Source organism: Castor canadensis, chromosome 11 (genome assembly GCF_047511655.1).
Source record: "Castor canadensis chromosome 11, mCasCan1.hap1v2, whole genome shotgun sequence".
Classification (NCBI taxonomy): Eukaryota; Metazoa; Chordata; class Mammalia; order Rodentia; family Castoridae; genus Castor; species Castor canadensis.
In genome coordinates, this window is record NC_133396.1 from 41044444 (window position 1) to 41058083 (window position 13640).

A 13640-nucleotide genomic window follows, 5' to 3' on the forward strand; every position below is an offset into this window, starting at 1 on the left:
CCATAACATTGAGAATCATTTTCCTACTAAGAGCTTATCCCCAATTTTTAACCATCATAAAGCCAGTTTGTTTTATGTATATATTGTAAGAGCCATGTTAACCATTTCAGGGTTCTTGGTAATAATACTATGAATGTTAGATTGCAGAATTAAAAAAAAAATTTAATGTACTATAGTTTGGAAATTTTATGGTACGGTATTGGTCATTATATCTGCATAATTCTATACAATAATTTTTCCAATTAGGCCTTATGAGTTCAGTCTGCAGTCCAGCAGTGACTGTACTTGCAAGGTACAGTTCAGCAAGATTGCTTAGCCATTTTTCCTCATCTTATCTGAACGTGACATTTGAATTGCTCTTTCTGTGCTTTGCAGTTCAAATCCTGTGCTGAAGAATATGTGGCCTGAAGGCAAACTGAGCATTACAGAAGTGACCAAGCGACCTCTAACTGCTGCAACCTTATTTAAGAATTCTATGATTGCTTTAGTAGATAACCTTGCATCGAAGGTAATTATTCTCTTTTCTAATTGTCCATTTTACCTCGTAGACTTCTTGATGTGTTATAGAGAATACATGTGTGATTTGCTTTATATGTATTTATTTTTAGTCAAATTGAACAATATATACTTAAAATGTTATAATAGAATTTCTGTTCTGGCTTTTTTTTAACTTGCCTGGTGAAATAATTATTTGTATCCCAGATGAATGCCTTTATTAAATTTGAGCTTTTTATTCTTCTGTTATGGTCAAGGAGAAAATCTTAGGGTGTTTTTTAAAAATGCCTGGCAAAATTAACGTTAGCCCTGTGCTGAAAGACAGGGCACAGAAAAAGAAACCTTGAATTACATCATAGTAATGCAACATTCATATGTTGTGTTTAAATGGCCAAAAAGAATTTTAACAGGAAGTTTGTATGTAAGTATGGTCCTTAGACTGTTAAAATAGTTAGAATATAAAGATATATCATTGACAATTACCTTTGTCTTTTGTTTTTCCTTTGATCCCAATGCTAAGTGATAACTTAAGTGTGTCTTGGTTCTTTGGTTTTGTTTTGTTTTTCCTTAAAGAACAGATTTCTGCTCTTAACTACTGCTATTGACAAGTTTGATAAATTAGGCAGCATTCTGGGACTCATTATTTTTAGCTCCTTCATTTTTATCGTTCTTGTTTGGTACTTTCCTGTATATTTTCTCCTTTGTTATTATTTTTTAAATCAATTTCCTCTCTAAGAATTTAAATTTAAATATGTATTGTGTCTAGTTACTTTACTGTTGTTAAATTAGGCAAATGCAATAACAGCACATCTGTTCAGTAACTTCCTATTTTTTTCAGGATTCTTTGGCCTCAAGTGACAGTAAATAAGCATGGTTTGTTGGCTTATATAATGAAATTTCCAGAAGGGTAGGGTAAGGACACTGGCACCAAAGGCTAGAATGTCTTTAGGTCTCCTTACTTTTCTGTCTTCACTTCTCTCTGTGTGTCACCTGAAACCTGCTTTATCCATAAAGAGAAAAGTGAACCTAGAAGAAAGGCATGTGACACAAGAAAGTGCTGAACACTGAATTTTGTGCAGTATATTCAATTAACTCTAGTTACCTAGCAAAAGGTAACTTATTTTGTTTTCTAAAATTGGTGAAACTTTAAAAACTTTGAGAACCTTCTATGATTTCTGTATTGAGAATTACATTCAGCTTCTAGTAAAAGAGATGCCCAAATCAGCAGCTTAAATAACAGAGACCTTTATTTCTCTCTCCTGTATAGAGTATAAAGAAGGCATCCCAGGGCTGCAATAGCAGCTACAAGGTTAATAGGGGCCCAGGTTCCTTCTCTTTCTGTTCTCCTGTCCCAGTACTTGGAATCCATCCTCCTGTCCAAGATGGTAGCTGGAACTTCCTCCCTTTTAAAGAAACTTACAGGAAGTCTTACACAATCCCTTTGCTGCATAGTTGCCAGGGAATCTGAGAAGCAGCACTTTTATGCTGATAAGCAGCCCATCAAGCTAGAAATAGAAATTCTGTTTCAAAGTAGGAAAAAGATAAGAGATATAAGGTAGGCAACTAGGCTAACATTCTTTGCAGCAGCTTCCCAATAGAAGAAGACAAGGAGCAAAAGAATATAGACAACTTATTAGTCCATGGAAGTCAGGAAGGGGGGTGGGGAGTGAGAGGAACGAAGCAAAGGAAAAAACACTAGATTTAGAAAATACAAAATAACATGGTGAAATAAATTTCAGTAATTGGTATTCACCATAAATGTAAATAGTCTAAACAGATTAGGTTAGGTCTGTGGTACATGTAAGAGGACCTTACTCCCATATTTTGTTGCATCTTTTCTTTAGTGACTTAATCTAAAAGGTTAATATGCATGACTTAGTCTTCAATTACCAAAAGTGAAAATACAAATCCCTCACTTTCTCAGAGTCCATCCCCATGGTGTTAAAGTACACTGTCTAGTTTCCCCAGCTAGATTATCTGTTGGACAGGAAGAAGAGATTCTCTTAATATTGCGTACCTCTTGATAGCACTATTAAGTGCTATAAACAAATGGTCAACACATTATTAAATGAGCTTGAATTTGCCTTGACTGTTTAACAGTGTACAGAGTAGGTTGAATAGATGAATATGTAAATACATTGTCTTCTATCTAATGCATGCTTTCACAAATGATGCTTTTCACATAAAATTTAGGGAGTGACAGATTAAAAAGTTTAAGAGAGGGGCTGGTGGTGTGGCTCAAGTGGTAGAGCACTTGCCTAGAAAGCATGAGGCCCTGAGTTCAAATCCCAGCACCACAAAGTAATGAACTATATTTGCATATAACCTATGCACCTCCTCCTGTACACATCAAACCATCTCTATATTAAATTCTCTTTTAAAAAAAAAGTTTAAGAGAATAAGATCACTGTTAACTTTTGCAGTTTTGACCTTTGCACAACACCAAATTTGTCAAATTTAGGATTTCTTAGTCTGAGTCAGTCTCGATATTTATAAATGAGAGAGGAGGTAGCATTTATAAATTAAGGCAGAATGCTGACTAAGTATAGAGAAGTATTTCCAGTAGGCTCCTTATCCAAAGACATATATTAGTAAGTAGGATAAAAAAGCTTCTTCCCACCTCTTAGTTGGTCTTAGTATTTCATGCAGTGTTACCACTTCCTGTGCATATAATACTCAATGCTAGTACACTTCCATTCAAGTGGCTTCTGTTAAATAAAGTTGCTAACACTGCTTCAAGTGATGCCTTACACTAAGATCGCTTTGCCCCCATGATTTCATATATTATTCAGTTACAAAATAATTTCTACTTTACCTTGTAATATTTTTGACCTAAAGATCATTCAGAAGTATATTTCCTAATTTTCAAACATGAATGGTTTTCTAATTATCTTTTTTGTTCTTGATGTCTAGCTTCATCTTATTTTACCAGAAGATGTCCTTAAAATATTGTTGAATTTGCTTTATGTATATGTTTTGCTTGTATCTAAAAATAACTTTCATTCAGTATTCTATACAAGTCTCATTAGGTCAAATTTGCCAATCACCTTGTTCAATTTTTCTGTTTCCTTACCAATTTCTTTCTTTTGTCAGTATTGAAAGGTATATTAAAATATACTTTGATTCTGAATTTGTCTACTTCTCCCTGTTGTACCTTCAGCTTTTGCTTTAAATATTTGGAGGATTTATTAGGTTCTTTCAAGTTAAAACTGTTACGTCTTCCTAGTGATTGAGTCACTTGTCAATATGAAATGTCTGTTTCCACCTTGCTTTTGTCTCAAAGTCTACTTTGCATGAATAACACAGCGACACCACAGCAGGGATTTGCATGGTATATCTTTTTCATCCTTTTACTTTCAATTTCTGTATTCTCATGTTTCAAAAATGTCTCTCATAAATAGCATACAGTTAGTTTGGGGTTTTTTAAATCCATTATGACAATCTTTATCTTTTGAAAAAGTCCATTTATTTTTAATATAGTTACTATATGTTGCATTTAAATCAACCATTTCCTTGATGCCTTCTATATAACCCTTCTGTATATCTTTTTCCTTTCTAGCCATCTTTTAGACTGATTATTATAAGCAAAAGGTAAACAAAACTCTATTCCCACTGCTGGACAAATTAACCTCCATTAAATTTCTACCTCTATTCTCCTGGTAACCTCCTAAGATGTGTATCAACTAACTATATGAAAAAACAACACTGCTTATGGCAAAAATCATCCTATTGGTAAATTGCTTCTGTGTGGGACAATGATAAATGTTTGATGGGATGACACACTTGAGCCTTGCCTGAGCTCAGTGACTCTTGCATTGGCATGCCCTTTGTGGGGACTGTGGAAACTATATCTGCTGCGTTGTTTGAATTTGTTGGTTCCTATTGGCCATAAGGGATTTAAAGCAATGGTACCTGCTACAACCACCCTGTGAAGGTCTCTTCTTCTTGCACCTGACTTCCATGTGGACTCCTGCAAGTGCTCTGCCACTGCAGGCTATGTTCTTGACCTTCTGAGGAGATGGATGCTAAATATGACCCATGAGTCTTTTGAGTCAGAATGTTTAGTTTGACCTAAATAGGCACCGTCCCACCTCTCCCAGCATTAGAATTCTTCCATGTATTCCCTTTATTATTTTATAAGGTTGTCTTAATATTGTCATGGTAATTATTTGACTTACTGTAATACTATTTTTGAATACAATAAACTAATATTGTTTAGTACTTTTACCTTCTTCCTGGACAATGCAAGGCCAGTAAAACATTTTAATTTCATTGACACTCCTCCAAATTTATATGTTAATTGGTTACGTATTTTAGTAATATATATGTATTAATATATAAAGCAAGTAAGACATTGTTTTATATATATATTTGCGTATATATATATATATATATATATATATATATATATATAATTAAAACCTATTTAGATTTATCCATTCATTTATCATTTCTTTTTCCTCTTATTATATTACTGACCTATCTGGGACCATTTTCCTCTGCTTGTTACATTTGAAATCTGAAGGTGGCAGATTCTCTTATTTCTGTTGACCTCAAAATATTTTTATGTTTTTTTTATTCTTGAAAGACGTCTTTGCTGGATGTGAAATTCTAGGTTGACCTCTCTTTCAGCATTTCAAAGATAATACTCCTTTATCTTCTGGATTCCATAGTTTCTTTTGAGAAGTCAGACATTAGTCTGTTGCTCCTTAAGGTAATCTGGGTTTGTTTTTTCCTATGACTGCTTTTCTTTGGTTTTCAGAAGTTTTTCTATATAATGTGCCTTGGTGTGTATGTGGGTTTTTTTTTTTGGGGGGGGGGTTGTTTTGTTTTGTTTTGCTTTTTATTAATCCACTTGGAATTTATAGGGCTTTTTCAATCTGTAGCTTGATTTTTTTTTTTTCGTCAGTTTTAGGAAGTTCTTGGCTATTATCTCTTCAAATACTTCTTTCTAGCACCTGTCCTTCAGGACTCCAAGTACATAGACTATTTCATTGTATTTTGTACGCCTCTTACCCCTCCTTTCCATCTTTTTGTCTCGATGCTCCATCCTAGGAAAGTTCTTCTCTCCTACCTTTTAGTTTACTTGATTTTTCTTCAGCTGTTTTTCATTTACTTTTCTTCAGAGCTGCTGAGTTGTTAATTTTCATTATTTTTTTTTCTGTCCTAGGTGTTCCACTTGGTTTGGTTCTTTTTTATAATTCATGTTTTTATGCAAAATTTCCAACATCATGTCTGTCATCTTAAACATAATAAACGTAGTTATTTTCATGTTTCTATCTGTTACCTCCAATATCAGACCCCTACAGGCCTGTTTATTTTGCATGTTGTTTTGTGGTTTTTGCCTCCTGTTGTCATGGCTCCTTATAAATACCTGGCTTTAGTTTTTTTGTTGTTGTTCCAAATATTTTCAAAACCCTTTATAGAAATAATTGGACCCAAATTTATGTCAGTTTTCAAGGGAAGATTGACTCTTCCTTTTTTTAGGTACCTAGGGGCATTCATATTCCAAACAGGCTATTACAGTTTCAAAGCCTGCAGTGATTCAGCCTTGAACTATAGTCCCTGTAAGGAAATGCCACCTTCTGATTTATCTTTAGTTTTAGTGGCAGGATCCCAACCCAAAGTGAGAGAGGTTTCCCCTTAACCTCCTCCTTTTCAGGCCCCAGTCTCTAATTTTTGACCAATTATCCAAATGAATCTGTCAAAAACACTACTCACATCCCATCTCCTCTTCTCTGGAGTCGACAGGTTCACTATGGGAAAAGGTAGTCCCAAACCTGGGCTTTCCTCCATGGTCTTCTTTTCCTCTTGGATTCAGGCCTAGAAATTCTCCATTATCTTAAATCTCCAATGTCTTAAGGCATTTTGTGTATTTTGCTTACCTATTCTAGTTATGCCCAGCATTGGTCATGGTTAAAATAACATAGTCTGTCATTTCTCAAAGTGGAAGCCCTAATTATCATTTTATTAGTTAGCTAATTAGGCCCAATGAGACTGTATCATAGCTAATTAATAACAGAAACAACCAAAACCCAGGTGTACTGATTCTGTGCAGTGCTTATTCTGTTACACCAGAAGCAGAACATGCAGATAGACCCAGAGCATTTTGACTTTACTGTGCTCAGCACCACTTTTCTTAGTGTATTCACCAAGCAAATAAAGGCCCTCTATTTCATGAGACTCACACAAGATCCTTAAGTAAATAGTGCCTCCATCTCACTTCCCCATTCCAGTAAGTTTATTTTAAATTTATTGTACACCCCTTTTCAAAGTGAGCTATGTAGGGGGGAGAAATGAACCAAGCCTTGTATGCACATATGAATAATAAAAGAAAAATAAAAAAAAAAAAACAAAGTGAGCTATGTATAAATGCTCCATTTGAAAACCATTATAAATTTAGTGAACATTAGAACACCCATGACTATTTTTTTTAAAGTAGGATTCAGCTTGTGCATTATGATAATATTAATCTTCTACTTAAATATACCAAAATGTAAAATCTAAACCAAGGATTGATGTTCCAGAATAGGGAGAGTTATCAATGCATAGCAGATTACTCTGAAATATAGTGCTTAAGACAACAAAAGTTTATTATTCCTCCTTATTCAGAAAGTTGATTGGGCAGTGGGTTTCTTTTGTGGGGCTCACCAAATAGTTCTAGTCAGTTGTGGCTTGGTAGTCTAAAACTTTCCCACTTAAATGGCATGACTGGGTGTCTGGGCATCTTTATTCACATAGTCTTTAGTCCTGGGCTTTTTCACATGCTGGAAGAAGTGAAGAAGTGCTCCTTTTCCAAGAGGGCAAAGCCTCTCAAGGACATATCTCCAGAAGTAACTTAGTGTCACTTCTACCATACTGTATTGATAAAGCAATCAAAGCCAGCCTAGATTCAGAGTGTGGGGTAGAAATTTATCTTAATGGGAGGTGTTGCAGATATTATGGTCATGTTTTTCATTCTCCCATAGATGATAAGATTTTAAACAGGTAGGCGTGCTAGGCAGAATAATGACCCCTGCATTGCATCAACAAGCCTGATACCAGCTAGGTGTCCTACAATTTACTTCCATTCTGATACTTACCAGCCAAAGTTACCATCAGATTCAAGTTAAAGAGCAACCCAACAAGACTGTCCTTGACTTCAAATGCCATCTACTAGTGGGATCCATGGGACACACTTCTGTATGACTTGGGTACAAATTTGGGAGTGCCCATGCATTTGAGAATTCATTAGGATGATTTACAGAACTGAGGAAAATGCTGTACTTACAAAGGTTCTGTTATAAAGGACACAAACAGCCAAATGAAGAGATACATAGCTGGCAAGGTCTCGAAGCAAGGTGAAAGCACATGAGCTTCCTTCCCCATGGAGTCTGGCTGTACCACTCTCCCAGTACATCAGTCTGTTCACCAACCAGGAAGCTCCTCCAAGTCTCAGCATACTGAGGTTTTTTTTTTTTTTAATTTTTATTTTATTCATATGTGCATACAATGTTTGGGTCATTTCTCCCCCCTTCCCCCACCCCCTCCCTTACCCCCCGACCCCCTCTCTCTCCCCCCCCACCCCCTTGCTACCCAGCAAAAACTATTTTGCCCTTATCTCTAATTTTGTTGAAGAGAGAGTATAAGCGATAATAGGAAGGACCAAGGGTTTTTGCTAGTTTAGATAAGGATAGCTATACAGGGAGTTGACTCGCATTGATTTCCTGTGCATGTGTGTTACCTTCTAAGTTAATTCTTCTTGAACTAACCTTTTCTCTAATTCCTGGTCCTCTTCTCCTATTGGCCTCATCAGCATACTGAGTTTTTATCAGGGTTTCATTATGTAAGCATGATTGGTTATATCATTGAATGCATGATTGAATTCAATGTCCATATATTTTACTAGTATACCATATATGCTTTATTATTGTTATACAATAGGACCCTGCCAGGATATCTAGGCTCTAATCCCCGGAACCTGTGAACATGTTATGTTACACTGTAAGGTGAAATTAAGGTTGCAGATAGAGTTAAGCCTACTTACCTCAAAGAAAGGCATTATCCTGGAATATCCAGGTGGGTCCAGTATAATCAGAATGCTTAGGTGGGGAAGAAAGAGTTAGAACCAGAAAGATACACCATGAGAAAGACTCTGGCCATTTCTGGCTTTGAAGATGAAAGGGAAGCCAAGGAATGAGGCTTTTGCCTGTGATAAAATGCTAGGCAGAACAACTTAAAAGGACAAAAGATTTATTTTGGCTCATGGTTTCTGAGGTTTCAGTCCATCATGGCAAGGAGGGTGTGATAGAGCAGAGTAGCTCACATTTGGTGGCCAGGAAGCAGAGAGAGAACATGCGCACGTGAATGGAGTCTTCCTTTATTTTCCCCTTTTATTACTTTTGGGCCCTCAACCTAAAGCATGGTGTCAACCCACATTCAGGACAGGTCTTCCCCCCCTTAATTAATACCCTCCGGAAATACCCTCACATACATACCCAGAGAGGTAGTACTTTACTAATCTTCCAAGTACCTCTCAATCCAAAGAAGTTGTCAATCAAGATTAACCATCCAAGGCCACCCCTTGTCAACTTGACACCCAAACTCATCTTCCTAACCCATAATGTTCCACTCTGCCTCTGGCCTCCAAAAGTCTCACATCCATCTCATAATGCAAAATGCATTCAGTCTATCTCCAAGAGTTCCTGTAGTCTTAACGTTGTTGAAAATTTCAAGTCCGATTTTTCTACTGAGACCTAAGGCATTCTCTTAGTTGTGAGCCCCATAAAAGCAAAAATAAAGTTACCTACTTCCAATTTACAATGGCACAAAGTAAACATTTACATTCCAAAAGGGAAGAATGAAGGTGTAGAAAGGCAGGATCAGACCAAAGCAAGACCAAAACTCATCAGGGCAAACATTAAATCCTGCAGCTCCATGTCAGCATTTCAGTCATATAGTGGTATGATGTGAGTTCCACTGGGCTTTGACAGCCCTGTCCCTGTTGCTTTGCTGGCTGTAGCCCACATGGCTTCTGTCTTGGACTGGCTCCACTCACTGCTTACAGCTTTCCTTAGCAGATGGTCCACATTCCTGACATCTCCAACTTCCTGGGACCTCCATTGCATCTTTGGCTTTACCCTCACAGTTTCATGTATCATTCTCTTAGGCATTGCCTTCAGGGATTCTGATCTTGCCTTGCATTCTGACCTTGGCCTCCCAGGCCTTCCTTTGAAAACTGGATGGAACCTCCATAACCCCCAAACTCTCACATTCTGTATGCCTGCAAAACCAGCATCACATGGACAACACCAAGGTCTACCTCCAGATCAAGCAGTAGTCAGGCTCCCTTTGATCACAGCAGTAGTGATCTCTAAATGTGAATATAGGGAAACACTTCTTGCCCACTTTCTTACCTGGCCCACTGTACACAGGATTCTCTGGAACTTTCTTCTCCAAGCAGAGTCTCTCAAATTAGTTTCCTCTTTCATCCCCTTGAGCTTGTGACTGCTACTTTTACGAGCCAGCAGTAACCATGACACAGCTTAAATGCTGGACTGCCTTGAAATTTCCTCAACCACATTAATTAGCCTATCACCTTCAAACTCAGCCTCTCTCAAAGTCTCAGGGCATGGACAAAATGTAGCCAAGTTCTTTGCCAGCATATAACACAAATGGCCTCTAAATTCACCTCCAGTAGAGTCCTCATGCCCATCTGAAACCTCTTGAGCACAGTCTGCACTGTCTGCATTCCTTTCAACATTCTGGTCTTCTGAGCACCCATCAGAATCACCCATTAAACTCTGCTTACAGCATCCTAGGTTTTCTCTTGCCCACTTACCAAACTTTTCCAAATTCCTCTCAAACACCAGTTCTAAAAGCTTAAGAACCACATGGTCAGTTTTAGTCACATCAGTGATCCCCATTCCTGGTACCAATTTTCTGTGTTTATCAGCCTTTCGTCACTGTGACAAAATGTCTGATAGTACTACTTGAAAGGAGGAAAGATTTATTTTGGTTCATGGTTTCCAGTGCTTCAGTCCATCATGGAAGGGAAAGGAGGATGATGGAACAGCTTACATTTTGAGCAGAGAAGCTCACATTATGGCAGTGGCAAACAGAGTAAATGCCTGCACTCATGGGATTTCTTCTTTTCCTCTTTTATTCTGTCTAGGCCCCTAGCCTATGAGATGGTGCTGTGCACATTCAGGTTAGATCTTCCCCCCTTATTTATTCTTCTCTGGAAACACCTTCATATATACACCCAGAAATGTGATTTCTTAATCTCCTAGGCACTTCTCAGTCCAGTCAAGTTGCCAATCCAGGTTAACCATCACTGGAAAAGATAAGAAAGCAGGTTGTCTCCTGTATCCTCCTGAAAGTAACATCTCTCCTGTCACCTTGATTTTAGCCCATTGAGACCCATTTCAGACTTGTAAACTAATAAAGTTGTGTTGTTTTAAGCCACTAAATTTGTCATAATCTTCTACAGCAACAATAAGAAATTAATATAGCAGGACTTACAGAAAAGGAAGAAAATGATATTTCTTCTTATCATGTAGGGAACATGATAAATATACAATACCAACTTCCTTTTTAGATATTGAAAGTGTTATTCTGTTCAAAATGCAAATCAATTCACATTCTTCAAATCTCTCCTACTTCTTGAATTATTTGCTACCCCTTGTCATCTCAAGCCTTTTGCAAAACTCAAAACTATCATTTACAAAGTACTGAATATCTTAATTAAAGTGCATCTGTGTGTCTGATGGATAATGAATTCAGAGAAGAGAAAGAAGCTGTGCACTTATAAGTAGGATATATTTGATCTCATGGATTCATCGAGTGATAATTTATTCATTATCCTCTGTGTGATAATCAATGCCAAGCACAGTTGTATATTTAACAGGAGTTATGATCTAATGCCTGGTACAAAACATAATTGGCACAGAGGAAAGGATCTCTATTTGGGCTCTTTTTTAGAATCACTGACACCTACAGGTGGTTTTATAACCTCTACTTACCCAGAAAGCATAATGTCTTTTTCAAAGCATAAACTAATGTGATAATAATAATGATAATAATGGCTGACACTTAGTGAGCACTTAGTATATACCAGAGCTCACTTTAATATTTAGCATTCTTTGTTGCATTTGATCTTCACCAAAGTTTCTGCTTTTTTCAATGGAGTTATTTCTTCATTTATATATGCACCAAAGCTCAGTGTTTATGTCTCACTTATTTTCTCCTCAGTTTTAGCTTTTTTCTGCTATTTCTCATGACTCTTAAAACATAATAAAATCAAAACTTAGATGAATGTGTGAGAACTTCTAACCTTGAATTGAGGGACAAAGGAAAGATAACTACTTTATGCACAAGTGTATGCCTGGGAAATGAGACACTGAGCTTAGTTTGACACAATTAATACTAATTACACGTTAGCATCCTTAGTCTGGAAATGCTCTGCAGTGAAATTTATCATGGCTTATTTATTTCTCTAGGAACCGTACTATGTGCGTTGTATCAAACCCAACGAGAAGAAATCCCCCCAGATATTTGATGATGAGCGCTGCCAGCATCAAGTAGAATATCTCGGACTACTAGAAAATGTGAGAGTGCGTCGGGCAGGATTTGCCTTCCGTCAGACCTATGAGAAATTTCTTCACAGGTGAGGATAGGCCAAGCAGAAAAACCTAACAACACACTGGGAGTCCCGGAGCCCTCTCTGAGCGCAACAGTGCACCAGTACATATCAGGCTATCTGCAGATATCTGTTAAGTGAACAAAAGATACAAGGAAGTCACAAATATTAAACACTTTCCCAGAATTGACTGGAGTTTGTAGTTTATGGGCCATGAAAAAAAGTCAATCATTTTTAGGGAAATGTGTGCACTATAGCATACTTGAAAGAGCACACCTACAGAGTTACATCTGTTTGAAATCTCAGCTGTGCCACTGATTTGTTGCCTGAACTTAGGCCAGAAATGTAGCTTCTTTGAAGCTCTTTCTGCATCTGTAAGATGTATAATCATTTTATACATTTAGTCTGTATAATGTTGTAAGGATTAAATTAGCATAAGTAAATTCAGGTTCCTGGCACATTCTAGATGTTCAATTAAAGCTGCTTATCATCACTTATATTAGTAGTTATCATAATAAGAAAATACTAAGAAGTTAAGCATGGAGGCTCTGAAATAGTCTACCTAGTTTGAATACTGGCTGTTTTCTAGTTGTGTGACTTTGGGAAAACCACATAATCTTCCCATGGCTCGTTTCCTTATATGTGAAATGATGGTAATCATAGTAACTACCTTGAAAGATTGCTGGAAGATTCAGATAATATACCCAAAGCACTTAGAAGGGTACCTGTTGTATAGTAATCACTCAATAAATGTAAAATATTTATACCATTGTTAATTTATAGTTGATAGTAACAATGGTAGTCAGCACCTGGGAATCAGGAAAATGATTTAAATTCTATCTGTTTATTTATTTAAAATTGTGTTGAAATGTCCTACATTCTGTACTGCAGATTCCACAAGAAAAACTGAGTAAATAAATACATAACATAGACCAGAAAAATGCAGAAAATTGTCACTAAGGCAAGAGTCTCTAAGGAAATAATAATTCAGGGAGGAACCATACAGGGGCTTACAAAGATCAGAGAGAAGGTAAGACAGAGGGAACAGAGAGCAAAAAGACTTTGTTGCCTTCAAATACCAGATGTAGTAGTCACTGTAGTTAAAGGATGCTAAGTGACAGGAGATGGTATGAGATGAAAACAGTAATAGATGGGCTAAATCATATCAAACTTTCTAAACGGACTGAACCATTTAGATTTGAGCATTGGTGGGTTTAAGCATTGAGTGATACAATCTTATGGATGTCTTCAAAGGACCACTGTGGCTGTTGTGTATATAGAAAACAAGGAGATGTTTGGGGATGCTATAAGAGTAGTGGACACATTTGGTATGCATTTTGGGGGCATACTTGCCCAAGACAGGAGTAGGGAGGAATGAAGGATAACAAGTAGATTTTGACTTGAGCATCTGGGTAAGCATAATACCTTTTGCTGATATGAAATTGGGTAAAAGAAGTTTAAAGAGGAAGGCATATAATAGGAACAAGAATAGAATCAAGATTATTCTCTTGACTATGTTAACTTT

General features: G+C 36.9%; 1 protein-coding gene and 1 non-coding gene across 5 annotated transcripts in view; both read left to right on the plus strand.

Annotated features, from left to right (window-relative positions):
• Positions 1 to 13640, plus strand: part of Myo1d (myosin ID) — a 343577-nt gene that overhangs the window by 136833 nt on the left and 193104 nt on the right. For all 4 annotated transcript variants that reach the window (XM_074046362.1, XM_074046359.1, XM_074046360.1 and 1 more), the window contains 2 exons: positions 376 to 508; positions 11976 to 12142. In XM_074046362.1, the coding sequence (XP_073902463.1) occupies positions 376 to 508; positions 11976 to 12142 (300 nt within the window). The remainder of the gene's footprint in view (positions 1 to 375; positions 509 to 11975; positions 12143 to 13640) is intronic.
• Trnas-aga (transfer RNA serine (anticodon AGA)) lies at positions 2723 to 2795 on the plus strand. Its single transcript has one exon. It is a non-coding gene; the product is annotated as a tRNA-Ser (tRNA).